General features: G+C 39.7%; 2 protein-coding genes across 3 annotated transcripts in view; both read left to right on the forward strand.

Annotated features, from left to right (window-relative positions):
* Positions 1-5,210: 5,210 nt before the first annotated feature.
* LOC121524151 (toll-like receptor 13) overlaps positions 5,211-27,341 on the forward strand; it is a 32,752-nt gene continuing 10,621 nt past the window's right edge. Inside the window, exons 1-4 of one of the 2 annotated variants that reach the window (XR_005993098.1) lie at positions 5,211-5,264; positions 8,880-11,473; positions 12,364-12,481; positions 12,685-13,331. Coding sequence is in view for 1 of the 2 variants with exons in the window: in XM_041809398.1 (XP_041665332.1) it covers positions 8,947-11,473; positions 12,364-12,481; positions 12,685-12,925 (2,886 nt within the window). In the remaining variant the exon portion in view is untranslated. Of the gene's footprint in view, positions 5,265-8,879; positions 11,474-12,363; positions 12,482-12,684; positions 13,576-27,341 lie in introns of those variants that run through there. The other variant, XM_041809398.1, reaches the window with a different exon arrangement.
* Positions 22,280-26,999, forward strand: LOC121524152 (toll-like receptor 13). The gene is made up of 4 exons (XM_041809399.1): positions 22,280-22,316; positions 22,648-25,134; positions 25,500-25,617; positions 25,796-26,999. Exons 1-4 carry the CDS (start codon positions 22,280-22,282, stop codon positions 26,034-26,036), a joined length of 2,883 nt encoding a protein of 960 aa, XP_041665333.1. The 3' UTR covers positions 26,037-26,999.

A 27,341-nucleotide genomic window follows, 5' to 3' on the forward strand; every position in this document is an offset into this window, starting at 1 on the left:
GCAGCCGCTGTCAAAAAATGTGACCCAAAAGCGACAGAACATGATATTACCCATGCAGTGGCAGAGCATCTCAAACATGCCCCTGGGCGGTCTGGCGGTGGGGGGTACAAGAGCAATGTGAATAATAAGGGATATCCCGCAAGTATCTTTGTTTTTGTTCTTTGTGTTTTTTTTGTTGAGTTACAAGTTATTTGTTGTGGTAGTTTGTTGGAATTCAATTTGATATGTTCTTCACTAATAGTTTATCCAGTAATAAGACCCCCCTGTTTAACATTTATTTGTTCAGTCCTGCTGAATGGGTCATACATTTTTTGTTTTGACATTTTTCCATTTCAGTGTTATCTGTATTTTTACAGTAAAATGCTTAAGTCAATAAATTTAAATCATTTCTTCCCAAATATTGTTGCCTGTTTAAGGTATTTTTCCACAGTATACCTTTGACCCCACCACCTCTGGGTTTTGAGATTGCTGGCCAGTGCTGACTTTGTAAATCTAGGGGGCTAGTATTAGAAGAAGGTGCTGGTCAGGGGGAGAGAAAATGAAAAATGTATCCAGGACAATACAAGGTGATGAGGAATTTGCAATAGCATGGACAAAAACATTATTTTATGCACAGATTGACTCTTTGCAAGATAAGAAGGCCTACTCGGAATTGGGTTTGATTGGTTGATATTTGGAAAAGTATGGGTCCCCAAGAACAAAAAACAGGTTTAGAAAACACTGTCACTGAGTTTCTGAAATGTTGGTGCTGTGTTGAAATTTTTTTTGTGAATTGTCTCATTTTGAAAGTGAAAAATCAACTGTGAATTTATGATTATATATTTATCATATGTTTCATCATATTCATTATGGCAGTATGTTGATATAATGTAATGAAGACATAATCATGAGTTCATGGTTGAAATTTGATTAACACAACCAACTTTGCACCATAGAGTGATGCTGTTATGAAGACGTTTTTTCAACGACCTGAAAAGTACAGCTTTTCACCTTTCACTTTTCAATCAAATCTAGACGTTGTTTAGACGTATAGTGAAGACGTTTTTTAAACGTCTTTTCAACTAATTTTTGCTGGATGGGTTGTAGTTCTTCCATAGATTATTTCTAAATAATCTCTGATTGGGTTTTCACTTCTAGGCAATTTTCAAATGGGGTCTTGTACCTTTAAAGTTTGCTAAATATGGTGGGGCCCAGAAGTGATCCATGTGGAACACTTTCTGAGACTGATGTTGTTGTACAAGACAGGAAGAGACACAAGTAAAAAAATTCCATAGCCCTTACAGAGGCTTTTCTAACAAGCCTGAACTTCGGTGACTTTCCGGGGTCTTTACAGATTCCATCCACACAGCAGTAAATCCAATATTGAAAGTCTTTTAACTAGTGCTGTCAAACGATTAAAATTTTTAATCAGATTAATCACAGGGTTGCTTTGGATTAATTTAGATTAATCATGATTAAATATATATATGGAATATATATGCCAGGGCTATTCAATTACAAAAATTACAATTATTCAACTGGGCCAAATTTTTAAATCAAGAAATGTAGCCAGGCCAGACATGTTTGGCACCGAGTAAGCAGCAGGTAATGTCAAATTTCGAAACAATACAGATCATTTTGATGAAATATATTCACTTTTATTCATAGTCTCCATTTTAAATTTGGCGTTCCGTGAGGGCGGTTTGCCGCAAGCCTAGCGACGCATTAGCCAAAGTGCCAGCAGAATCCTCAACGAACATATGCTTCGTGTTAATGTAGTATTTTAAGCTGGAAGTGCTTTGGTGAAAAGAAAACTCCTTCCTGCAGAATGTGCGTAATACTTTGTGTCGGTCAACTGTTCCGTATTGTTTTTTTTTTTTTTGTTGTTGTACTCAAGTTTCCCATCGAGTGTGCCAAAGTGCTGTTTAGCATCTTCCATATCGAGTTGGTTGGTCACTACCGGATCAACGGCCCATTTGCACATGCGTGGCAGCATGGTCGATGGTAACCCTACTTGGACAAACTGTACAAAATGCATTGCCAGAGACGTTGCAGGGATTTTGAGTCATTCTGCGCTGTCAATGGGTTAATTGTGTTACAATTTTTAATCAGATTAATCATGATGATGGATTAATCCGCATGAAGGCATCAATTTTGACAGCCCTACTTTTAACCCATTTTTTTGATCGTTTCTGCTGTTAGTGGCTAATGCTCTCCATCATGTTGTCTATTTTATATCCGCCCATACACTGTAAGTGGGCTGTGACAACCAATGGCAGGCTGTTCTATTATTGCATCATGCTTTGTAAAAATCTATGTTTTTACACTAACATCATGAAGAAGACGGCCTGAATAACTCATAATGGAGAGAAAGAGAGACAGAGAGCCTGTGACGTGGCCCTCTGTGTCTCTGCAGACAGGAACTGCTTTGTATAATGGCACTGGTAAAGCGAACACAAAAAAAGTGGAAGGACTCTTTTTTGTAAATATGCAAATATTTTTCAGATGTTTTGACACAGATTGATTATTTCTTCACTGTTTGGTCCAAAAGAGATGGGAGAACAACTCTGTACAAAAAAATCTCAGTCATTTTGTTCACTGTGTGTCACACATAAAAACCTTTGAGTTTTAGTTTCCGTTCAGTTGAGTTTTTTTGTCTATATAGTCCGATAACTGTTTTTCATAATTCTGAAAGCTCAGGTTGTCCATAGAAAAAGAATGGTTAGATCTTGATCAGTTTTGATGTTTTACAAACTTTTAAAGACAAAAAGTCAAGGAGAGACAAAATGAAGAGACAGCAGCAGAGAAGATCTGCTGAAATAATGTGGAGCATTTACTAAAATGTTAATGTGTTTCATGAAACATCCATGAATGTAAATACATGCATCTACAGAACCTTGATACGTAATAAAACATTTTGAAAAGTTTAAAATGTTTTTTTTTTTTTTTTTTCCCATGTGTGTCTGTTGTATTCAAGCCACTTTCATTTTTCATTCAGTTTCTCTCTTTAAAATCTCCCAGATTTATTCTGAGTGATGAGACGATAACCAAAAGTGTCAAAAACCACTTTGTTGTTTATCACTCCTTCTGCTGCCAGGTCAGACAGTGAAGGTTGAGAGTGAAGCGGTTCCCTGATAGGACTCAGTCTTTCTAACGATTCTCATGTCTAGAATGAACCAAAATAGGACATTTTTAAAAGTCATCATCTTTTTACTGGGTTATCTTTATTTTTTTCAGCTCACTCACACATTTTCACCTAACATAGATTTTTATTATTAATAATCTAATCAGCATTGATGTTTAATGCTAATAATTTCATCACCTCCATTTTTATGATCATATTTTTTTTACTTCCTCCCTCAAGAGTCTTTTAAAATCATAAATGAAAATGTTTGTGCCGTTACTGATAATCTAGGATTGACATACATTAAAATTTGATGATTCCAGTAGTGATATATTCATCATCCTGTAATAATTTTCATCAGATTGGACTGAAATTAACAATACTACTCCATAGGCTGTTAAACAGCCCATATATACACTCCTGTGCACTGGTTTTGGGCATGTTTTGGGCTAAGAATTCATCACAGCGCCGATTGGTAGCCAAATAATCTCAAGAGCCTCTCTTTATAACACCCAGAGACAACCGGCAATTTTAGGGCCCTTGGAACCACAGCATGAGCAGGGGCTTGCTGCAACCCCTCTACCTGCCTGAGCAGAACGCTATAGGCCATGCTTATTACACCCCCAAAAGGTGTATACCAGTGTTACTCAACACTGCTCAACCAAAGAGCCAAATTGTTAAAAAAATATCTTTGCAAGAGTCACAATCTAAGTGGTGAAAAGTGGCAAAAACAGCTTGAAGTAGCAATAAAAATAATATGAATGTGGCAAAAGTGGCCAAAAAGTGGCACAAACGTAGCAAAGAATAAAACTGAGAGAAAAGTGACAAAAATGGGCATAAAGCAGTCAAGAGTGGAAGAATACGGCAAATAATAGGAAACAGGTGGTATTTAAAAGCAAAAGGTAGCTTAAATGGGCAAAAATGTTAAAAAGGGGCAAAATGTGATAAAAGTGGCTAAAAGAACTTGCAAAACTGGGAAAAAAGAGGAAAGAAGAGGTATCTAATGGCAAAGGTAGCTTAAATGGGTGAAAAGTGGCAAAAATGGGACAATAGTGGCAAAAATACGACAATGTCAAAAAGAAGTGGCAAAAATGGGAAAAAAAGCAGTCTTAATGGCAAAAGGTAGCTTAATAGGCAAAAAGTGGAAGGAAATGGTGAAAAAAGGCAAAAATGGGATAAATGTGGCAAAAATGGGACAATCATGTTTGACTGTTAAAGCCTTCTATAGAGGTCAAACTGATTAATGTGTTTAACTTCTGAGGTCAAATTTTCCCTTTTTTTAATGTTTCTTGGGAATAATATTTCAAATTAAGACAAAAATGAGCATCAGATAATCACAAAAGAGCCACATGTGGCTGCAGAGCCTCACATTGAGTATCACTGGTGTAGACTTTATTTTCCCATACCCCTGGTAATATGCAAAGACATCCAGAACCAACTAGGGGTTTTGCCAATCCTCCTTCCTGCCTGATTGTGCTCTCAGGTGCCTTACTCCCCACATCTACGCCTTTTTCAGCCTCAATTTTCAGCCCAAACATGCCTGAAAATTCTGAACGGTACTGTACATTTACAATTGATCGCAGTATTTCAGATTTTACACATGTATTTGGATTTGGATTATATTACAGTTATTACCTCAGGGTAGCTGACTTCCTCTTTGGACACAGACCGGTTTTATTTTGAAAGAAAATGTGAAACTTTGGGTAGGTTGAAGTTTCTGAAATGAACTTGACCACTGAGTGAAAAAAGGTAAATGTTTGATAACACAGAGAGAAGATGACTTCTGACTGTCCACTGAGCTCTCTGCTTTTGAATATTTGAAAATGATCACGACTATGATGGACTGTAATCACATCACATTAATGCATTAAGTCTGAGATTCCTCCTTCATAATAATCACTCAGTTTTGAACGTTAAATGTATTTACATCACTCATGTTTGATAAATTCACATGAACATGTACCACGGCCATTTTTAATTCTGTCGCCTTCAAAGTGAGAAGGTCCAAAAAAGTGTTAATTTTTTTTTTTAGGTCACATATAAAAGGGAAGTGAACTGACAGCATTTCCTGTGCTGCTGTCCTAGACATATAAGAGTTAAAAAAACCCTCGATGATCAATGCTGAGCTGACTGCAGAGACATGAGGACCTGATGTAGAACTGTGAGTATTCAAAGTTTGGATTTTTCTCTGCTGTCACTGTCTGAGTAAAGGAATAATGTAACAGACATATTTAAACACAGTGAAAGAAAAACATCTAGTATTTTTATACAATTCTTCATTAGACCTGAAAAGACTTGTTATACAGAGGACAGAGGTTTGTCTCATTTCAGACATTTCTTAAAATGCATCAGAACTAAGAGAAAGGTTCAGAAGATGAACTGTAACTGTTGTGAGCTAAGGGTGAGGATATTTAACAAATCTGAGTCTTACTGCTGATCAGAACCAAAGGCAAAGGTAGTAATTAATTGTTTACATCCTAGTATGGTATTTTAATAAGTCATTTAAGGAGATGCTTCTCAGTTTGTTTCAATAGAAATGTAATCAGTTTCCTTCAAAAATGATATACTAGACATCAAATTATACAAACCATCTGCTTCTACATGTGAGAGTTAGTTTCTGTCAGTTTTGTGGCTCTCCAAGTTACAGAACTGAAAAAAGGAACTTCCTTTGCCATTGTGAAGACAAAACCACCATGGCCTTTTAACACATATTTTTGATGAATGTAAAATGAATTTCAATCATCACCATTTTTCTGTGAGACATTTAATACCAAGTTTCATGGCTCTAAGAGTTCTTAAAGTCCCCCCAAAAATTACTTCCTGTTTAATGGTGACCAAAACATGACCACAGTCACACTTTGATCATCCATCCCATTTTCTATACCGCTTATCCCATTGGGGGTTGTGGAGGGGCTGGAGCCGATCCCCGTTGTCATTGGGCGAGAGGTGGGGTACACCCTGGACTGGTCGCCAGTCAGTCAGGGCTGACATGTAGAGACAGACAAGCAGGCATGCTCACAGTCACACCTATGGCCAATTAAGAATCACCAATTAACCTAACGAGCACGTCTTTGGTGGTTGGAGGAAGCTGGATTACCCAGAGAGAACCCACGCATGCAAGGGGGAGAACATGCAAACTCCACCCTGACCAGGGAGCGAACCAGAAACCTTCTTGCTGTGAGGCACTGCGCTAACCCCTGCGCCGCCATGCAGCCCCCACTTAAAAATACAAATTTTTAATATAATTTTTCTATCATTAAAGGTTTTGTTTTTCTGGTACACCAAAGAAGTAACCGAGCAGGTGAATTCTTCAAGACCGGTTTGACCTGATATGACCCTTAGAAATGGGCAAAATACCCAAATTTTGGCTACTCTACCCAAAAGAGAGGAATGTCCTGTCTGAGTAACTAAACATCGTCCTACAATAATAAACTGTAACTGTTAGGAGCCAAATGATTAGATGTTCTTTAACAAATATGAATCTGACTGCTGGTCAGACACAAGGCACCAATAATAATTCATTGTTTACATCCTGGTAAAATTCCTTGAATTCCTGAGGACTGAAAAGCCTTCTGTCTCCTTTATAAATTAAATCATATTATCATAAAAATTTCAGTGAAAACCGGTCATCTTCTTAATGCTGGCAGGAAAAAAATGTGTGAGAAAATCCAGAACTTCTTGAAGCCATTGTTCCTTAGAGCCTGAGCTCCCACCTCAGAGCGAGGATTGAAACTGTAGTCTATTATTCTTCTTCTTTCAAATGAATGTTTAGTTTGGGGGCCCTAACATGCTCAAAAACTTACCAAACTTTCCCAAAATTGTCCTCCGGTGGAAATTTTTCATATTTTGTTGGAACTGTGCAATTCCAACACGCAGGGGCCCCAAACTTGAGATACAGGACTGAGTAAGCGCTACAGGCATGAAAGTTGATCCAGCTATGTAACATGACAAATCAAAAACAACTCTCTTGGGACCATCCTCTAAAACTCAACTTGTGGGTCGGGACCCAAAGTGGGTCATGGAGCAATTTTCTGTGGTTCCTGTTGAACTGATCAAGCTTTCTGAGAGAAAGACCAGAATTTCTCCACAACACTGACATGTTTCATTAAAAGACATCTCCCTGGCAACGGCAACCATTTTCATATCTCGCCAATTTGACAGGAAGTTGGTGTAACTCTTATGATTTGGTGGTCTGGTTGTCTTCACATTTAAATGATAATTTCATGGTTTTGCTATAGCACCAACAACTGTAAGAAGTCAGTATCATTTCTGACACAAAACATTCCATCATCTTTGAATTTTACACAGTAGACAGCTGTCCTGCCCTCATCTATTAAACATTTGAGCATCTTGCCTTGGCAGGCTGCCACCTACTGTTGATAAGGAGTAGGGGAGATTGGGGGCAATTGTAACAATTTTCACAATTTTCTTCATGACTCACAGATTACTTGGAATACACACCATTTTCAAATATAAGAATCATGTATTTTTGCATTAGTTAATAAAGGTATTGCTGTATTTTAACTCACAAAGGCATGTCTGTTTTGTTCAGTTCAGTTAAAGAAGTCAGTGTGTTACAAATTCCCCTATAACGGGGGCAACTGTAACATTGACCAGAAACATCATATTTACCTTCTATAGTTCAAATTAGGGTTAACCCTAAAGTATTCCTATTTCTGCCACAGCATCTCATAAATTTACCCTGTTTTTTTCAAAACGATTTCTTATTTTCCCCAATTCAAGTAGGTTGTATATGAATTCAAAGCAAAATGTATCTATTTATAGACACACCACGGCTCATTGCGCTCCTAAGACACAGTAAGAATTATTTTCTTCTCAGTACATTTTTAATATTGGGATCTATTCAAATTATTTCAGATTCATCAGTCAAGAACTCTCTTTAGCCAAACTTTAATAAAACTGCAAAATAGACACATTAACATCGCTATATGAACAAGACTGATTATAATACATATTTTCTTTTAAAATTTGTCAAATTGATCTACTCTTAAAGAAAAATTAAGACAGCATTTGCTTACATGAGGCAGTATGGCTTGTAGTAGGCTATAGAAACTGCAAAACAATTGTAATAGTGTAACAGTTGCTCCTGACTCAGCAGCCATAATAAAGTATTAGATACTAGCTGCTAGCACTTATGTTAGCTGGTTGTTCATGTTGATGTTTTTACCAAAAGGCCAGGGATCAAATTAAACAGAGTTTGACTTTACTGTCGTCTAAATTTTAGACAGCAGAAGAAAAACATTTGACAAACTAAAAAATAACTTTCGTACCTCAAAATCATTTTTTGTGGACAGCTTCTGTGATGTTGAAGTATTCCTGCTCTTTTTCAGCAGGCAGAGAGAGAATCCTTCTGAGCATGTGCAAGACTTAGTTTCATCACTCTAGCTTGTTTCTAATTGGAGGAATTGAGTGTGTTACAATTGACCCGTGTTGTAATTGCCTCCAGTCTCCCTTACTACCTGATGTACAACTTGCAATAAGCTCATTATTTCACATTTAATGACAGTCCTTGGAGGATCTACATGGCTTTTCTACAGTGCTCACACCAAAAGGGCTGCCAATACCCAGCAGTTGCTACACAGCTGCGGTTGCAGCACAACCCGATATGTATTGAAGGCAAGGGCCCTTCAGTGCTGCTTCAGCAATAGTTTTAATTCAACCCCATGTTAAATAGAGCATATGTTTACAATCTTTTTGAATTAACTGGAAAATTAAGAATTTATTTTGCTCAAAATGTTTCTGTCTTCTCCTACAGATGTGAAGCAATGATGAATATTAACGTCCACCTCAGATCAACTCAACAAAACTGAGTCAATGTGAACATGAGAACGTCAACCATGGAGAGTCTGTGGTCAAACTCAGTCAAAAGTCTTCTCGTCTTCCTTCTGTGTCTCCTGCTTCTGCATCACCCTTCACTGTCTTACTCCCTGAAAAACTGCACCTTTAATTTTACTGAGGGAACTTTGGCTGAAGTTCATCTGAACTGCTCAACTCGTCAACTTGTCTCTGTTCCTGATGACATCCCCAGAGATGCTAACTCACTAACACTCTCTGGCAATCAGATCAAACAGATCCAAAGAGGTGATTTTGGGAACCTCTCACAGTTAAGTTTGCTGAACCTAGATAGTAATCTGATTGCTCATGTAGATGATGGATCTTTCATCGATTTGGTGGCATTGAAAGAACTCTACATGGGGTATAATTATCTCACACATCTGACAGGAAACATCTTTCAGGGACTGTCAAACCTCACTTTGTTGGACCTCCATGACAACATCATTATTTTTATCCATAACTCGGCCTTTCTCTTCCTGACCAGTTTACAAACTGTCATTCTAGATGACAACAGCTTTCAAACCGTCACTGACATACAGCCAATTCTGAATCTACCACAGCTACAGAAACTGAGCATTAAATATAATCTGTTCTCCACCTTTGAGTCTAAAGATCTGAATCTGAACGTGTCCTCAAGCCTGAGAGAGTTAGATGTTGAAGGTAATGACCTCAGACGATTCAGCATCACTACGCCTATCTTCCCTCATCTTCAGGAAATCAACCTTTACAGATGTGGTCAGTCCTCTCCATTTCAATGGGACATCCCTGATAAGTCTTTACTGAGGAACATAACTCGACTGGATTTAAGTAGCTCAGAAGCTTTTGAAAACATTGTAGAAGTCCTGCAGAGTCTTGACTCACTGCAACAATTAGAACTTAATTTCATGGAGAGATGGATCAGCAAGGGTCTTTTAGCAACAGTCTGTAAAATACCAACACTTCAGAGCCTGGATCTGTCTGGTAACAAGTATGACAACTTTAGTGCCAAACTTGGAGCTTGCTCTCAGCTCAAGGAGCTTTACTTGACTAGTACTTGGATATCTAACATACCAAGAGGCTCAATGGCAATGATGAAGCAACTAAGGTCCTTAGATCTTAGCTTTAATAGTCTCAGCAAGGTGCCAGAAGACATCAGAAGCCTCTCCTCCCTCGGGGTCCTCAATCTTAATTTCAACGGAATCTCTGAGTTGAGCTGTGAGGATTTCAAAAACACATCCAGTGTCAGGGAGCTCTTTTTGGCCAAAAACCTAATTGTGAAACTTGAAAGGTGTGTCTTCGAAAATCTTGACAGTCTTGAGGTTTTAGATTTGAGCTGGAACCAGATATCGACATTAGGAGGTGCCTTCAATATAGGCCCACCAAACCTTAAGATCTTGAATCTGAGGAATAACGTTGTTCTTTTTCTACAATCAGGTGGTTTTGAGGGTCTAGGGTCACTAAAACAGCTAGATTTGAGAACTCATGAAAATTTGTATGTAAACGATGGAGCATTTGATGGTTTAAGCAACGTTACAACTGTTTTCATATCTCTTCCAATGTATTTTGATACTACATTCCAGGGTTTACAACAAATCTCGAATCTTACAATCATGTTCCCTAACACCCAATCAGACTTCACTTTACACAGTCATCATCAAAACTTCAACCAATCATTCTTTGAATATAAATCACTGAAGAAGCTTGAAATGATTTGCTCAGATGAACACCAAGGAATCCACATTCGTTCAGGCATACAGATAATTCAGTCTGCCAAACATTTAGAGGAATTCACAGCTGAGAATGTGTTTCCTTGGAAACCAAATAATGATACATTCAAGTTCAACTCCAAGCTGAGAAGTTTGACAATCACACGGAACGACTTGTCTGATTTGGGTCCTGAACTGTTCTGGCCAATCCCAAACCTGGAAGAAGTGGACCTCTCTAGCACTAAACTCAAGTCTTTGGATTTTTTGGCCCAGGCCAACCTGTCTGCACTCAAATATTTGCATCTCAGTGACAATGGTATAACTGTGATCAATGACACCATCTTCCAGTCTCTTCCTGCTCTTCTGTACCTTGACCTGAGCAACAACCCTCTGACATGTGACTGCTCTAATGCTGGCTTCATCCAATGGGTGAAGAACAACAACCAAACTCTGGTAGATGGCGCCCATGACTACATCTGTTCCTCTCCTCTGATCAAACAGGGAACCAAGGTGTTGGACTTTGATGTCCAGTCCTGTTGGATGGACGTTGGCTTCCTCTGCTATATCTCCAGCTCTTGTCTGGTGGTGTTAACTCTCCTCACCTCTTTCATCTACCACTTCCTGAGGTGGCAGATGGTCTATGCCTTCAACCTCTTCCAGGCCTTCCTTTATGACAGCAAGAAGAGGAGGAGAGGAGCTTCTTACCTGTACGATGCCTTCATCTCCTACAATGTTGAGGATGAGGCCTGGGTCTACAGAGAGATGCTTCCAGTGCTGGAGGGAGAGCAGGGCTGGAGACTGTGTCTGCACCACAGAGACTTCCAACCAGGTAAATACCTTTCTACCCTTGTTGTCATGTCTTCCTGCATCACTGCTCTCCTTTCTTTGAAAAGAGAACATTTTCAGACTTTCAACGGAACCATTGTAGTTCTATAAATATGACCTCTGCAGCTGAAGTCTGTAGCTTCAACCTCATAACATCTTTGGTTCCTTCCTATAGGGTGCCTGCATGTAAACATGGGTAAAACAGCTGTGGACTGAGTGGTCCAAGTGTAGGGCATAGTTGATGTTTAAGAAGTGTCGCAGTCACACAGGGAATGTTTTCATCACAGTGGTTTTAAAAATACAATCCAGTTTTAGAGAACTTGAAGCTGCTTGTTGAGGTACCATGATATTTCTTGTGTTTATCAAGAAAGAGACACAGAATGCCGGACAGAATTGCAAGACACGGGAGGGTTCAGTTTTATAATGGGAGATCAGAAGTTGGTACACAGGTAGGCAGTCAGAATCAAGCAGAAGTTCCAAAAACGGCAGGCTAAAGGTAGAGGACCAAAAAACAAACAAGGTCGTGACGAGTAAGCTATGACTATGAGAAAGAGGGCTGGGACGAAGACTATACAGTGCAACGAACTGGCAGAGAACAAGTGACACCTGAGTGCTTAACTACTGTGGCTAATGAGTGCAGATTGGAAACAGATTCGGTGATGCTTGGCAGAGGAAGCAAAACTGACGTGCAGACAAGACGGTGCATGATTACCAAAATAAAACCATAAGTGATGAAACTGAGACATGAGTGTGCAGAAAGTGACGGACACCGTCAGACAGAAACCAGAGAGAGAAAGAAACACCAGAAGGAGACAACGACAGAGTAAACATGATAGAAAGAGAGCAAAAGGTGACACAGCAGACATGACAGTGTTTTTATGTTTGGTTCTGCAGGTAAACCTATCATGGAGAACATCACAGATGCCATCTACAGCAGCAGGAAGACCATCTGTGTGATCAGCCAGAGCTACCTGCAGAGCGAGTGGTGCTCCAGAGAGATCCAGATGGCCAGGTGGGGGTTCTCTTTATTCTTCTCTCATATACTTTAATTGTATTTAAAATTAAAGTTGAGGATATGAGCAAGGTAGGATAGGGCTGATCAAAAGTGCTGCTTTTTTAACAATATAAACAAGAGTAAAAGTTTCAATCATCTAAGATGGTCCAAACATCCATGCAGCCCCGCCCTCAGACAGACTGTCTTGCTTTTGGTTGCAGTTTCCGTCTGTTTGATGAGAAGAAGGACGTGTTGATCCTGCTGTTTCTGGAGGAGATTCCCTCTCATCAGCTGTCTCCATTTTACCGCATGAGGAAGCTGGTGAAGAAACGCACCTACCTGAGCTGGCCGCAGGTTGGACAACAAAAGGGAGTCTTCTGGCAGAACGTCCATAGAGCTCTGGAGACAGAAGAGTCCACCAGAGACAACGTGAATCTTCTGACTGGACCAGAGGAATGCTGAAAACATCCCTGAACCTGCTGAGGTCAGGTCAGGTATGGGATGTCGTTTCAGCACTTTGCCATGTCAACCTTGGCCCTGTACTTCTGCAGCCTCCTGATGGCCATCAGCCAAGCCAAGATCATTTCCACCCAGGCAACCTTGCAACTACATGTGATGTTATTTGATTGCGACTGCATTAAAGATGCAATTAATTAACATTAAGAAATAACCTCAATTGCACATGGGGAGACCTCAGCAGAGAAAGGAGAACTTTGTAGTTACTTTCACTGCCAGAGGGGGGCAGCAGGTTCCAGCTTTTTGCCATCACAATAAAAAAAACAAAAAAAAAAAAACAAAAACAAAAACAAACATACAAACAAACAAAATTAATGTTTTTTCTCATGTTCATCACCTGTAAAGCTTTTAGGTAAACTTACAAAGTAACTGTCTCTGTGATTGTTGTGTTTTCTTGTATATCTTTCATAAAAAGGACCTTTAGATTTTCACACACCACAATGGGACCAAAAAGCAAAAAGAGGACATTTGAAAATTTCCGTATATTATCATTTCCCTTTCATAAAGATTTTGAACTAGTGAAAAAGTTTGTATTTACAAAGTATATTTTGTGCACATTTGTAATGTCTAGATGTTAAACACCTTTGTGAGCTTGTTTATACATTAAATGGATCTACAATAAAGATTTTTTTTTTAATGTAAACTGCTTCTCTATTGATCATTGTGGCCCACTGTATAGAAACAGACATACGTTTGTCATTGATGCACCTTGTGGAGGTGAGTCAAAGTGAAAACCACATCCAGTTTAAAGATCCTGTTGCAAATCTTCATCTGGAGAGCATAAAGTTATTCGCTGCTTGCGTCAGGTTAGCACACCTGACTGCAATGTGATGTCCTCCATGTCCACTTCACCCTGGTGCAGCACCTCTACCAAAGTGGTCTTCTCAGGGTCCTGGACTCCATATTTAAGTCCAACTTTGATCTCTTCATCACATGTCAGCCTGTCTGCTCCCATTAGAAATGACCTCAAATGTATAAATACACAACAACATACTATAAATATGTCGTCAACTTGAAGAAGAAACACTACACCCAAAAAGTACCTTATTTATGGGCCACTCTTTATTTGTTTATCTCTATTTATTTTTAGAGTGGAAAAACATGATTTATTAATAGTAGCATCATATTTTGTGGATGATATCTTGTTGTTACTTGCTTTTTCTTATTGATGAGGTCAGTGGTGTAAAAAAAAGACCTATAACAGATATAATATGTTACTAACAAACATGCATGCAGTTTTCAGCGTCAGTGGTGCCCTCACAGATGTGTAAGTTACCCATGCCATGGGCACTAATACACCCCCACACCGTCACATATGCTGGCCTATGAAATTTACAGTCACAACAATCTGGATGTTGCTTTCCATCTTAAGCTATGTGGACTCAAAGGCCATTATTTTCAAAAACAATTTGAAAAGTGGATTCGTCAGACCACAGCACACTATTCCACTGTAGGTCTGTTCATCCCAGATCAGCTTATGTTGATACAGCGGCAAGAAAAAGTAAGTGAACCCTGAAATGATCTAGTTTTTTCTGCATTAACTGGTCATCAGATGTGATCTGATCTGCATTTAAATCACAAGTATAGACAAACCCTATGTGTTTAACCTAATTCTACACAAATTTAACATTTAAAGTCTTTATTGAACATAACCATTTAACATTCACAGTGGTGCTGGAAAAAGTAAGAGAACCCTGGTGATAATAACTGGTTGAACCTCTTTTGGCAGTAATAACCTCTACCAAGCATTTCTGGTAGAAGCTATCAGAACTCCACAACGGTCAGGAGGAATTTTGACCCATTCATCCTTACAGAACTGCTTCAGCTCATTGGTATTCTCTCTTGAGGTCACTCTACAGCATCTCTACTGGATTCAGGTCTGGGCCACTCCAAAAGGTGTTTTTTTGTTTGTTTGTTTGTTGAAGCCATGCTGTAGTAGATTTACTTCCGTGTTTAGGGTCACTGACCTGCTGCATCACCCAGCGTCTTCTAAACTTCAGCCAGTGGACAGCCACCCTGACATTATCCTGTAGGATACCTGGATAACATTGGGCATTAATTTTCCCCTCCATGATGGCGAGCAGCCCAGACCCTGATGTAGCAAAGCAGCCCAAATCCACAAAACATTTCTCAGTAGCGTTGTGAAGTGCTTTTGGAAAGGAGCAGCTTTCTCTGTTGTGTCCTGCCATGGCCACCATGCCTGTTCAATCTTTAGCGTGTGCGAGACTCATGATCAGAGATGTTGATTGTTCCACTCATTCCTTTAAGCCTTTGACTGTAATTCTAGGGTTCTTTTACCTCACTGAGCATTCTGCCCTGTGCCCTTAGAGTCAACCTAGTTAGGTGCTCTAACACTAACCCAGCCACTTCTAGGGAGAGTAGCCACGGTACTGCATCATCTTCATTTGTCCAACTGTGGACTGGTGAATCCCTAAATTCTTTGAGATGACTTTGAAATCCCTCTCATTCTAATGCAATTCAACAACTCTTGATTGACCGTCTTTTGAGATCTCTTTTTCTGCAAGACAAGGTTCAAGCTAGAGTGAGTTCATAAGTCACAGAAGCATACACCTGACTCAAATCTCATTGAACAGATTGGACGTCTGGTGTGACACCTCCTGACTCCAACTGGCTCTCATTGGAGCCGTTAGCGTAAAGGTTCACTTACTTTTTCCAGCAGCACTGTGAATGTTTAATGGCTCTGTTTCATAAAGACTTCAAATATGATCATTGTGTGGTATTGGGTTAAGCGCTTAGATGCAGATCAGATCAGATTTTGACGAATTAATGTAGATGTAGAAAACTAGATCATTTCAAAGGGTTCACATAAGTTTTCTTGCCACTGTATATGGTCAAGGTCACTAATAACTGGACTGGTCTGGATTGGGATCTAAGTGTACCTGTTATGTCCTTCTGTGGTTGTATTTTGACCCGTGCATCGTCTCTCATCTCTATTGTAGCTAAACGCAATGCTGCTCATTTTTACGCTACATTTGTAGATGCAGCAAAGTGCTGGCGAAACAATCTGTTAATTTCAAAACCCAAAGGTCTACATCTGTGCCCCCACCAGAAGGTATCTGCAGTATTCCTGCAGGGAACCTAATTCTTCACCAAGACGTGATTCATAAATAACAATATACACACCGTTTCACATCAACCAAGTTTGAAAGGAAGAAAACAGGCTGAACAGTTGCTTTCAATGCAGTTCTGAATGAGACACATCAAGATTTCATTTAATTGTAACTTTAACAACTCTGCAGCAATGCTGAACATTCAGAGCAACTGCTTAATTTGTCTGGTAAGAAGGTTCCAATACAGTACGTCCTGTTTCTAATAAGAGTCTGAAATATGTTCTTAGACCTGGAGGGGACACTGAATATAAGATTTAAAGTCCTGTAGCAGTGAGGGTAAAGCTGATGGTCTGGTGACAGGGGACAGCTGATTCAAAAGAAGGTGAGTTTGACTTGAAAGGAGAAGTAAACACTGACTAAACTGCCCGTTACTGAACCTTCCTCAAACTGAGCAGGCAGTGACCTGTTCTTCTGTATGATGTTAGTGAGGAAAAAACCAAAATGTATTTCCTTCGTTACAAGGAATCAAAACAAGTTTGTCTCAGTTCCCCTCTAGTCTTTCCAGTGTATTCTTATTTTACCAAACTGTTGTAGTTTGACGTCATTGTCCTAATTTCTCCCAAAGCTTTAAATGCAGATTCTTGAAGGCCAGAATAAACCAACAGGACTTGATGCAATTGAAAGTTAGTAGAGAGTTTGGTGGGGATGAGTGGTCCAGCTCAGCTTTTATCATGCCTCTGTGCCTGCAGGGACACAATGATGAGTGTTTTAGGCATCTGAAGCTGATAATACTGCAGAGGGACCAACTGAATGTAAAGATTTGAGATTGGAAGCAGATTCATGTCTGCTGTACCACCATAGTTGAGGATGGACCTAAGCACTGCTTTGACAACAATTATCTTACAGTTAGGATGAAGATTTGGATTTATTTCAATAATGAAAAATTTGTGATTGATTAATGACAAGTTGGGTTCGGTATACAGGAAGGCAGTCAGACAAGGCAGATCCAATAAATGAGAGGCAAAAAGCGAAATCAATAACAAACAGGGTTAGAACTAACGAGAATATGAGACTATGGTAGAGTGCTGGTACATGACTATAAGGTTCAACGAACTGGCGACGAAAAAGAGTGAGACGAGGCAAAATACATGAGGTAATGGGGAGTGATTGGACACAGGTGTGGGAAGGCACAATCAGATGTAGGTGCGCACATGACAGGGGGAAGGGACAGGACACAAACCTGAAACAGAGACGGGGTGAGTGATCTTCAAAATATAACAGGAAATACAAGACGTTAAACATGAGGAATAAATGAACTAAAAGACACTTAACAGACATGACAACATGTGGCCCCAGAGCCACACGTTGAGTATCACTGGTGTAGACGTTGTTTTCCCATACACCTGGTAATATGCAAGGACATCCAGAACCAATTGGGGTTTGCCAATCTTCCCTCCCTCCTGACTGTGCTCTCAGGCGACTTACTCCCCACATCTACACGTTTTTCAGCCTCAATTTTCAGCCCAATCATGCCAGAAAGTTATGAACAGTACTGTACATTTACAATTGATCACAGTATTTTTGTAATTAAGAGTGATTATTGTACATTTTATTTTGGTCACATTTTGAAATTATGACTATTTATCATTGAAAACATGTGTTTCATGTTGGATTGTTTTACTGTCTTTACCTAAGGGTAGCTGTCTTCCTCTTTGGACACAGACTGATTTTATTTTTTGAAAGAAAATGTTGAACTTTGGGTAGGTTGAAGATTGTGAAATGAACTTGACCACTGAGTGAAAAAAGGTAAATGTTTCATAACACAGAGAGAAGATGACTTCTGACTGTCCACTGAGCTCTCTGCTTTTAGATATTTGAAAATGATCACGACTATGATGGACTGTAATCACATCACATTTTGCCCTAGCACCGAGCTAGGGCTAATTCCAGGCTAGTGCCTGGGTTAGCACCGGTTCTTTCTGTTTCCACCAACAAAGCACTGGCTCCAGGAGCTAAAAAGCGGTGCTTAGCAAGCACCAACTCTTTGCTGGGCCAGAGCATGGGCCAGAGCGAAGCACCAACTACGTCAGGGGGCGGGGTTATTGTGACAATCGTGAGGCGGTGGAAAACAGCCTTTCTGAACTTGGCCACAGCCACAAAGGAGTACATGCTGGTGTACTCCGTCCTGCAGACCACCGTTACTGATCCTGGTAAGTTTTATTTCACCCTGTTGTTCGCCTACTATGAATATGCTTGCTACAATATTCCCTCATCAATATTATGAATGTTACGCCAGCTAACGTGGTGCGTGCTATTGTTTGCTAGCCAGTTAGCCGCTATTAAGCTAACCTGACCTGTATTCAGAACTTCCCTCTGGCCCATTTAATTATATTACTGAACTATATGGTAATCAACAACGTTTCTTGCTCATTTTAGAGTTGTCGACCGTGGATTTGGAGGCCCTGTTACCACGACCAGCATCGCCTGTTCCATCCTGCAGCTCATCTGCCTCGTCTTCTTCTCGGACCGAATCATTTGGTCGTTAAAAGTTTATTTACAATTTTGTTATGTATGTTATGTACTTTATGTAATTAAAAAGTTATTTGTGATAAGAGATGCATGTTTCATCTGTAATCTACAGCACTGATCATCAACTGGTGGCCCGAGGGCCAAATCAGGCTCTGGTTTTAAGAGTATCTTTTGGCTTCAAATGTCTGCAGCTGTTTGATCCATCCCAAAAACAATTATTGTTTAAATAGTTTTAGAACGATCTGATTTTGATCTGTTTTTACAGAAATTCACTCGTCAGCCATTATTATTAAATATCTTTTTAAAAATGGGTTAAGACTGGTTGAAATGTTGCAAAAATGCCCATTGTAAGAGATGAAAAGGGGTTAGAGAGTGGCAAAATGTGCTTTGGAGTGGCACAAAGGGGCAAAAATATGCAGGAAAAGAGGTTAAAATGTGGCAAAAATAGGTAAAAGAGGAAAAGGGGGCAAAAGGAAAAAAAAAAGGGTAATAGATGGCAAAATGCTGCAAAGATAGTCATGAAAAGAGGTTAAAAATATGACTAAAATCACTAAAGAAAGATATCATCGTCAATTTATGACTTTTTTTTAACTGCTATGTACTTGATGCAAGCGTAGTTGAAGCTAAGTAGCCTAGCAAAGGCTAACACTCACACGTTCATTGTTATGAGTCAAAACGTCTTTGATTATTACCTGTCTTCTGAAACGTAGTCGCCGTTCCCTGTGACTACGACGAAAACTGATACCCTGTAGCAGTTGTTCTATTTTTGGCTCTGGATCTTTACGCAGGTTTGCAAAGCCAGGATCATCACTTGCAACGATGAGCTCCTCCATTGTTGCTTTGTTTACTTCTGCATGGCGCCAGCGTCCTTGGGTAAAAGGCTACGTATGCAGTGATGTACTGACGTTTTACGGTAATGCAATGACGTGGCTCCAACTTGGCTCCTTGCTGATGGAAAACCAAACTGGTTCTTATGAAGAACGTGATTAGAACCAACTAAGCACTAGCACTAGCACCAGCACTGAACGAGCACCTGGTTCTTTTGATGGAAAAGGGATAGTTAATGCATTAAGTCTGAGATTCCTCCTTCATGATAATCACTCAGTTTTGAACGTTAAATGTATTTACATCACTCCTGTTTGTTAAATTCACATGAACATGTATCACGCCCATTTTCACCATTCAATCCTGTCGCCTTTATAGTGAGAAGGTCGAAAAAAGTGAAAGGTTTTTTTTTGGTCACACATAAAAGGGAAGTGAACTGACAGCATTTCCTGTGCTGCTGTCCTAGACATATAGGAGCTGAAAAAACCCTCGATGATCAGTGCTGAGCTGACTGCAGAGACGAGGACCTGATGTAGAACTGTGAGTATTCAAAGTTTGGATTTTTCTCTGCTGTCACTGTCTGAGTATAGGAATAATGTATCAGACATATTTAAACACAGTGAAAGAAAAGTATATATATATATATATATATATATATATATATATATATATATTTATGAACAAATCTTCATTTAACCTGAAAAGACTCGTTATACAGAAGACAGAGGTTTGTCTCATTTCAGACATTTCTTAAAATGCATCAGAACTAAGAGAAAGGTTCAGAAGATGAACTGTAACTGTTGTGAGCTAAGTGTGAGGATATTTAACAAATCTGAGTCTTACTGCCGGTCAGAACCAAAGGCAAAGGTAGTAATGAATTGTTTACATCCTAGTATGGTATTTTAAAAGTCATTTAAGGAGATGCTTCTGAGTTTGTTTCAATAGAAATGTAATCAGTTTCCTTCAAAAATGATATACTAGACATCAAATTATACAAACCATCTGCTTCTACATGTGAGAGTTAGTTTCTGCCAGTTTTGTGGCTCTCCAAGTTACAGAACTGAAAAAAGGAACTTCCTTTGCCATTGTGAACACAAAATCACCATGGCCTTTTAACACATATTTTTGATGAATGTAAAATGAATTTCAATCATCACCATTTTTTTGCGAGATTTTTATTTTCCTGTTTCATGGCTCTAAGAGTGTTTGAGGGTCCCCCCAAAATTACTTCCTGTTTAATGGCGACCAAAACATGACCACAGTCACACTTTGATCATCCATCCCATTTTCTATACTGCTTGTCCCATTGGGGGTTGTGGAGGGGCTGGAGTCAATTCCAGCTGTCATTGGGCGAGAGGTGGGGTACACCCTGGACTGGTCGCCAGTCAGTCAGGGCTGACATGTAGAGACAGACAATCACAGTCACACCTATGGCCAATTAAGAATCACCAATTAACCTAACGAGCACGTCTTTGGTGGTTGGAGGAAGCTGGATTACCCAGAGAGAACCCACGCATGCAAGGGGGAGAACATGCAAACTCCACCCTGACCAGGGAGCGAACCAGGAACCTTCTTGCTGTGAGGCACTGCGCTAACCCCTGCGCCGCCATGTAGCCCCCACTTAAAAATACAAATTTTTAATATAATTTTTCTATCATTAAAGGTTTTGTTTTTCTGGTACACCAAAGAAGTAACCAAGCAGGTGAATTCTTCAAGACCGGTTTGACCTGATATGACCTTTGGAAATGTGCCAAAATACCCAAATTTTGGCTACTCTCACAAAAGAGAGGAATGTCCTGTCTGAGTAACTAAACATCGTCCTACAATAATAAACTGTAACTGTTAGGAGCCAAATGATTAGATTTTATTTAACAAATATAAATCTGACTGCTGGTCAGACACAAGGCACAAATTATGATTCATTGTTTACATCCTGGTAAAATATTCTAATCAGTCAAATGGAGAGATACTTCTCGATTGAATTCCTGAGGACTGAAATGCCTTCAGTCTCCTTTTTAAGTTAAATCATATTATACTTAAAAATTTCAGTGAAAACCAGTCATCTCCTTAATGCTGGCTGAAACAATATAAGTGAGAAAATCCAGAACTCCTTGAAGTCATTGTTCCTTAGAGCCTGAGCTCCCACCTCAGAGCGAGGATTGAAACTGTAGTCTATGATTATTCTTCTTTCAAATGAATGTTTAGTTTGGGGGCCCTAACATGCTCAAAAACTTACCAAACTTTCCCAAAATTGTCCTCCGGTGGAAATTTTTCATATTTTGTTGGAACTGTGCAATTCCAACACGCAGGGGCCCCAAACTTGAGATACAGGACTGAGTAAGCGCTACAGGCATGAAAGTTGATCCACATATGTACCATGACAAATCAAAAACAACTCTCTCTTGCGACCATCCTCTAAAACTCAACTTGTGGGTCGGGACCCAAAGTGGGTCATGGAGCAATTTTCTGTGGTTCCTGTTATTGGGCTGAACTGATCAAGCTTTCTGAGAGAAAGACCAGAATTTCTCCACAACACTGACATGTTTCATTAAAGGACATCTCCCTGGCAACGGCAACCATTTTCATATCTCGCCAATTTGACAGGAAGTTGGTGTAACTCTTATGATTTGGTGGTCTGTTTGTCTACACATTTAAAATTTTCATGGTTTTGCTATAGCACCACCAACTGTAAGAAGTCAGTATCATTTCTGACACAAAACATTCCATCATCTTTGAATTTTACACAGTAGACAGCTGTCCTGCCCTCATCCATTCTACATTTGAGCATCTTGCTTTGGCAGGCTGCCACCTACTGTTGATGAGCAGTCCTGCCTGATGTACAACATGCAATAATGAGCTCATTATTTCACATTTAATGACAGTCCTTGGAGGATCTACATGGCTTTTCTACAGTGCTCCAGCACACCAAATGGGCTGCCAACACCCAGCAGTTGCTACACAACTGCGTTTGCAGCACAACCTGATATGCACTGGGGGTAAAAGGCCCTTCAGTGCTGCTTCAGCAATAGTTTTAATTCAACCCCATGTTAAATAGAGCATATGTTTACAATCTTATGGAATCAACCTGAAAATTAAGCATTCATTTAGCTTAAAATATTTCTGTCTTCTCCTACAGATGTAAAGCATTGATGAATATTAATGTCCACCTCAGATCAACTCAACAAAACTGAGTCAATGTGAACATGAGAACGTCAACCATGGAGAGTCTGTGGTCAAACTCAGTCCAAAGACTTCTCGTCTTCCTTCTGTGTCTCCTGCATCTGCATCACCCTTCACTGGCTTACTCCCTGAAAAACTGCACCTTTAATTTTACTGAGGGAACTTTGGCTGAAGTTCATCTGAACTGCTCAAAGCGCCAACTTGTATCTGTCCCTGATGAAATCCCTAAAGATGCTAACTCACTAACTCTCTATGACAATCAGATCAAAAAGCTCCAAAGAGGTGATTTTGGGAACCTCTCACAGTTACGTTTGCTGAACCTAGATAGTAATTTGATTGCTCATGTAGATGATGGATCTTTCATGTATTTGGTGGCATTGAAAGAACTCTACATGGCACATAATAGTCTCACACATCTGACGAGCAACATCTTTCGGGGACTGTCAAACGTCACTGAGCTGGACCTCAATTACAACAAGATTACTTTTATCCATGACTCGGCCTTTCACTTCCTGACCAGCTTACAAACTGTCATTCTAGACTCCAACAGGTTACAAACTGTGAGTGACATACAGCCGATTCTGAATCTACCACAGCTACAGAAACTGAGCATTGCATTTAATCTGTTCTCCACCTTTGAGTCAAAAGATCTGAATCTGAACGTGTCCTCAAGCCTGAGAGAGTTAGATGTTGAAGGTAATCACCTCAGACGATTCAGCATCACGACACCTATCTTCCCTCATCTTCAGGAAATCAACCTTTGCCCATGTGGTCAGTCCTCTCCATTTCAATGGGACATCCCTGATAAGTCTTTACTGAGGAACATAAGTCGACTGGATTTAAGTCACTCAGAAGCTTTTGAAGACATTGACAAAGTCCTGGAGAGTTTTGACTCACTGCAACAATTAGAACTTAATTTAATGGAGGGATGGATCAACAAGGGTCTTTTAGCAACAGTCTGTAAAATACCAACACTTCAGAGCCTGGATCTGTCTAACAATCATGATGCCAACTTAAGTGCCAAATTTGGAACTTGCTCTCAGCTCGAGGAGCTTTACTTGAGTGACACTTGGACATCTAACATACCAAAAGGCTCAATGGCAATGATGAAGCAACTAAGGTCCTTAGATCTACACCAAAATTTATTAACCAAAGTGCCAGAGGACATCAGAAGCCTCTCCTCCCTCAGGGTCCTAAATCTTGAATTCAACCAAATCTCTGAGTTGAGCTGTGAGGATTTCAAAAACACATCCAGTCTCAGGGAGCTCTTACTGACCAAAAACCGAATTGTGAAACTTGACAGGTGTGTTTTCCAAAATCTTTACAGTCTTGAGATTTTAGATTTGAGCTTGAACAGGATATCAACATTAGGAGGTGCCTTCATTATAGGCCCAGCAAACCTTAAGATCTTGAATTTAAGGAATAATTTTGTTGTTACCATTGACAAGGGTGATTTTAAAGGTTTAGGGTCACTAAAACAGTTAGATTTGAGAACTCATGAAATATCATATGTAGATCTTGGAGCATTTGATGGTTTAAGCAAAATTACAACTCTTTTCGTATCTCTTCCATTTTATTTTGATATTGAATTCCAGGAATTACAACAAATCACAAATCTTACAATCAATTTCCAAATCCCCCCATCAAACCTCACTTTACACAGTCATCATCAAAACTTCAACAAATCATTCTTTGAATATAAATCACTGAAGAAGCTCGAAATGCTTTGCTCAGATGATCATCTAGGATTCCACCTTCGTTCCTACATACAGATGGTTCAGTCTGCCATACTTTTAGAGGAATTCACAGCTGAGAATTTGTTTCCTTGGATACCAGATAATGATACATTCCAGTTCAACTCCAAGCTGAGAAGTTTGACAATCACACGGAACGACTTGTCTGATTTGGGTCCTGAACTCTTCTGGCCAATCCCAAACCTGGAAGAAGTGGACCTCTCTAGCACTAAACTCAAGTCTTTGGATTTTTTGGCCCAGGCCAACCTGTCTGCACTCAAATATTTGCATCTCAGTGACAATGGTATAACAGTGATCAGTGACGCCATCTTCCAGTCTCTTCCTGCTCTTATTTACCTCGACCTGAGCAACAACCCTTTGACATGTGACTGCTCTAATGCTGGCTTCATCCAATGGGTGAAGAGCAACAACCAAACTCAGGTACAAGACGCTCATGACTACATCTGTTCCTCCCCTCTGATCAAACAGGGAACCAAGGTGTTGGACTTTGATGTCCAGTCCTGTTGGATGGACGTTGGCTTCCTCTGCTATATCTCCAGCTCTTGTCTGGTGGTGTTAACTCTCCTCACCTCTTTCATCTACCACTTCCTGAGGTGGCAGATTGTCTATGCCTTCCTCCTCTTCCAGGCCTTCCTTTATGACAGCAGGAAGAGGAGGAGAGGAGCTCCTCAGCTCTACGATGCCTTCATCTCCTACAATGTTGAGGATGAGGCCTGGGTCTACAGAGAGATGCTTCCAGTGCTGGAGGGAGAGCAGGGCTGGAGACTGTGTCTGCACCACAGAGACTTCCAACCAGGTAGATACCTAATGACCTTTGATGTCATGTCTTCCTGCATCACTGATCTCCTTTCTTTGAAAAGAGAACATTTTAAGACTTTCAACAGAACCATTGTAGTTCTATAAGAAGCCTGGAGCTTCAACCTCAAAGCATCGTCAGTTTCTTTCTATAGGGTGTCTGCATGTAACCATGGATGACTCAGCTGTGGACTGAGCGGTCCAAGTTTAGGGCAAAGTTAATATTTAAAAAGTGCCACAGTTAGACATTGGAGACTGTTTTCATCAAACTGATTTAAAAAAAAATACAAACCTGTTTTTGAGATCTTGAAGATGCTTGTTTAAGTCACCTCATATCCCTTGTTTTTTTTATGTTTGTGTCTGCAGGTAAACCTATCATAGAGAACATCACAGACGCCATCTACAGCAGCAAGAAGACCATCTGTGTGATCAGCCGAAGCTACCTGCAGAGCGAGTGGTGCTCCAGAGAGATCCAGATGGCCAGGTGGGGGTTGTCTCTGGGTATTTTGCATTAAAAGATAAATTCAAAATCAGGGGTGAGGTAGGATAGGGCTGATCAAAAGAGCTCTTGTTTAAAGTTTGATCAAGAGAAACAAGACAAACTAGACAGGCAGATGAAGTCCTCTGAACCGTCCTCACAGACTGTCTTGGTGTTGTTGCAGTTTCCGTCTGTTTGATGAGAAGAAGGACGTGTTGATCCTGCTGTTTCTGGAGGAGATCCCCTCTCATCAGCTGTCTCCGTACCACCGCATGAGGAAGCTGGTGAAGAAACGCACCTACCTGAGCTGGCCGCAGGCTGGACAACACAAGGGAGTCTTCTGGCAGAACGTCCATAGAGCTCTGGAGACAGAAGAGTCCACCAGAGACAACTTGAATCTTCTGACGGGACCAGAGGGATGCTGAGAACATACCTGAACCTGTGAGCTGAAATACAGGAGAATCTAAGAGACGTGTTTGGTGCTTTCAGTGGATACTCAGTGTTTAACAGTTTTTTTGCTGGTGAGAGATCATCAAATCAGAAAATTAAATACAGTGAAAGACTTGCAGCAGACCAAAAAGTCCTGTTGATTCCTCTGTAGATGAACCAACTTTTGTTGGTTTTACAGGTTTTTTTTTCCCTTTTTCAAATTTTTGTGGTTACACTTTCGGACACAATCAGTGTTTCTGTCCTCTTTGCCATCACACGAGCTCAATAAGCTAGAAATGTACAAGTGCACTTAAACAGCTGTGTCTACCGTATGTGCCCACAGGAAGGAGAGAAACAGAAACAGTGCTGATGCCTTGTGGAGCATTATTCTTTTCTTTCATGTCCACAAAAGAGAAAAAAAAATGAAGGAATTTTCCACCAGTCACAGTGTGGGTTTGTATATTAAAAAGGAAACTAATCACAGATCATTGAAAGTGTATAATTCATGTCCTGTATTAGTTGTTACAAAAATATAATAATCTGAGTATCAATTACTTTAAAATGCTTCAGTCCAGTTACCTGTCATGTTTGATAAATCTCTCCTTTAGTCTTGAACTCTAAACACTTTTTATTGTATACGGTAATTTATCCTGCACATTCATGCAATCAGGTAGCATGTAGGAATAACCTTAATACAGCTAAATATGCTTGATAAGATAAATTACATTTGTTGTAGTTACTCTCACTGCCTGAAGGGGCAGCAGGTTTCAGGTTGTTGCAGATCAACACATACATGATGTTTTTCCTCATCAGAATAAAAAAGATGTTTTTTTCATTTTCATCTTCTGCAAAGCTCTCAGTCAATACTCACAAACTAATCCACTTTTTCTTTGTGTTTGCCAGTGTGCACTTGTTTATCTGATATCCAAAGGACCTTTAAATTTTAACACACTCCCCAAATGGGGACCATCAAGCACAAGGAGGACATTTGAAGATTTTTTTTTGGCATTTATCAAATTCAATTCAAAAAGATTTTGAACTAGTGACAAGGTTTTGTATTTTAAAAGTATATATATTTTTAAATTTATATTGTTTAGAGGATTAACTCATTTGTGATCTTGTTTATAAATGAAAAGTATCTAACATTTTCTGTGTTTATTAAATAATCATGTTCTGTATGATAAATGTATTTTTTAAACTGTAAACTGCTTCTTCATTGATCTTTACAGGGAACAATAGGATAAGACACATACAACTTATGTCAACGATGCACATGTGTTGAGAAGCAAAGCTGAGAAAAC

Source organism: Cheilinus undulatus, linkage group 16 (genome assembly GCF_018320785.1).
Source record: "Cheilinus undulatus linkage group 16, ASM1832078v1, whole genome shotgun sequence".
Classification (NCBI taxonomy): Eukaryota; Metazoa; Chordata; class Actinopteri; order Labriformes; family Labridae; genus Cheilinus; species Cheilinus undulatus.

Bases quoted from the DNA above. Each gene is read 5' to 3' on its own strand.
- LOC121524152 (XM_041809399.1), top strand. From the start codon at position 22,280: ATGACAGTCCTTGGAGGATCTACATGGCTTTTCTACA. The intron at 22,317-22,647 runs GTGCTCCAGCAC...GGTCAAACTCAG, and splicing joins ATCTACATGGCTTTTCTACA to TCCAAAGACTTCTCGTCTTC. The intron at 25,135-25,499 runs GTAGATACCTAA...TTGTGTCTGCAG, and splicing joins CCACAGAGACTTCCAACCAG to GTAAACCTATCATAGAGAAC.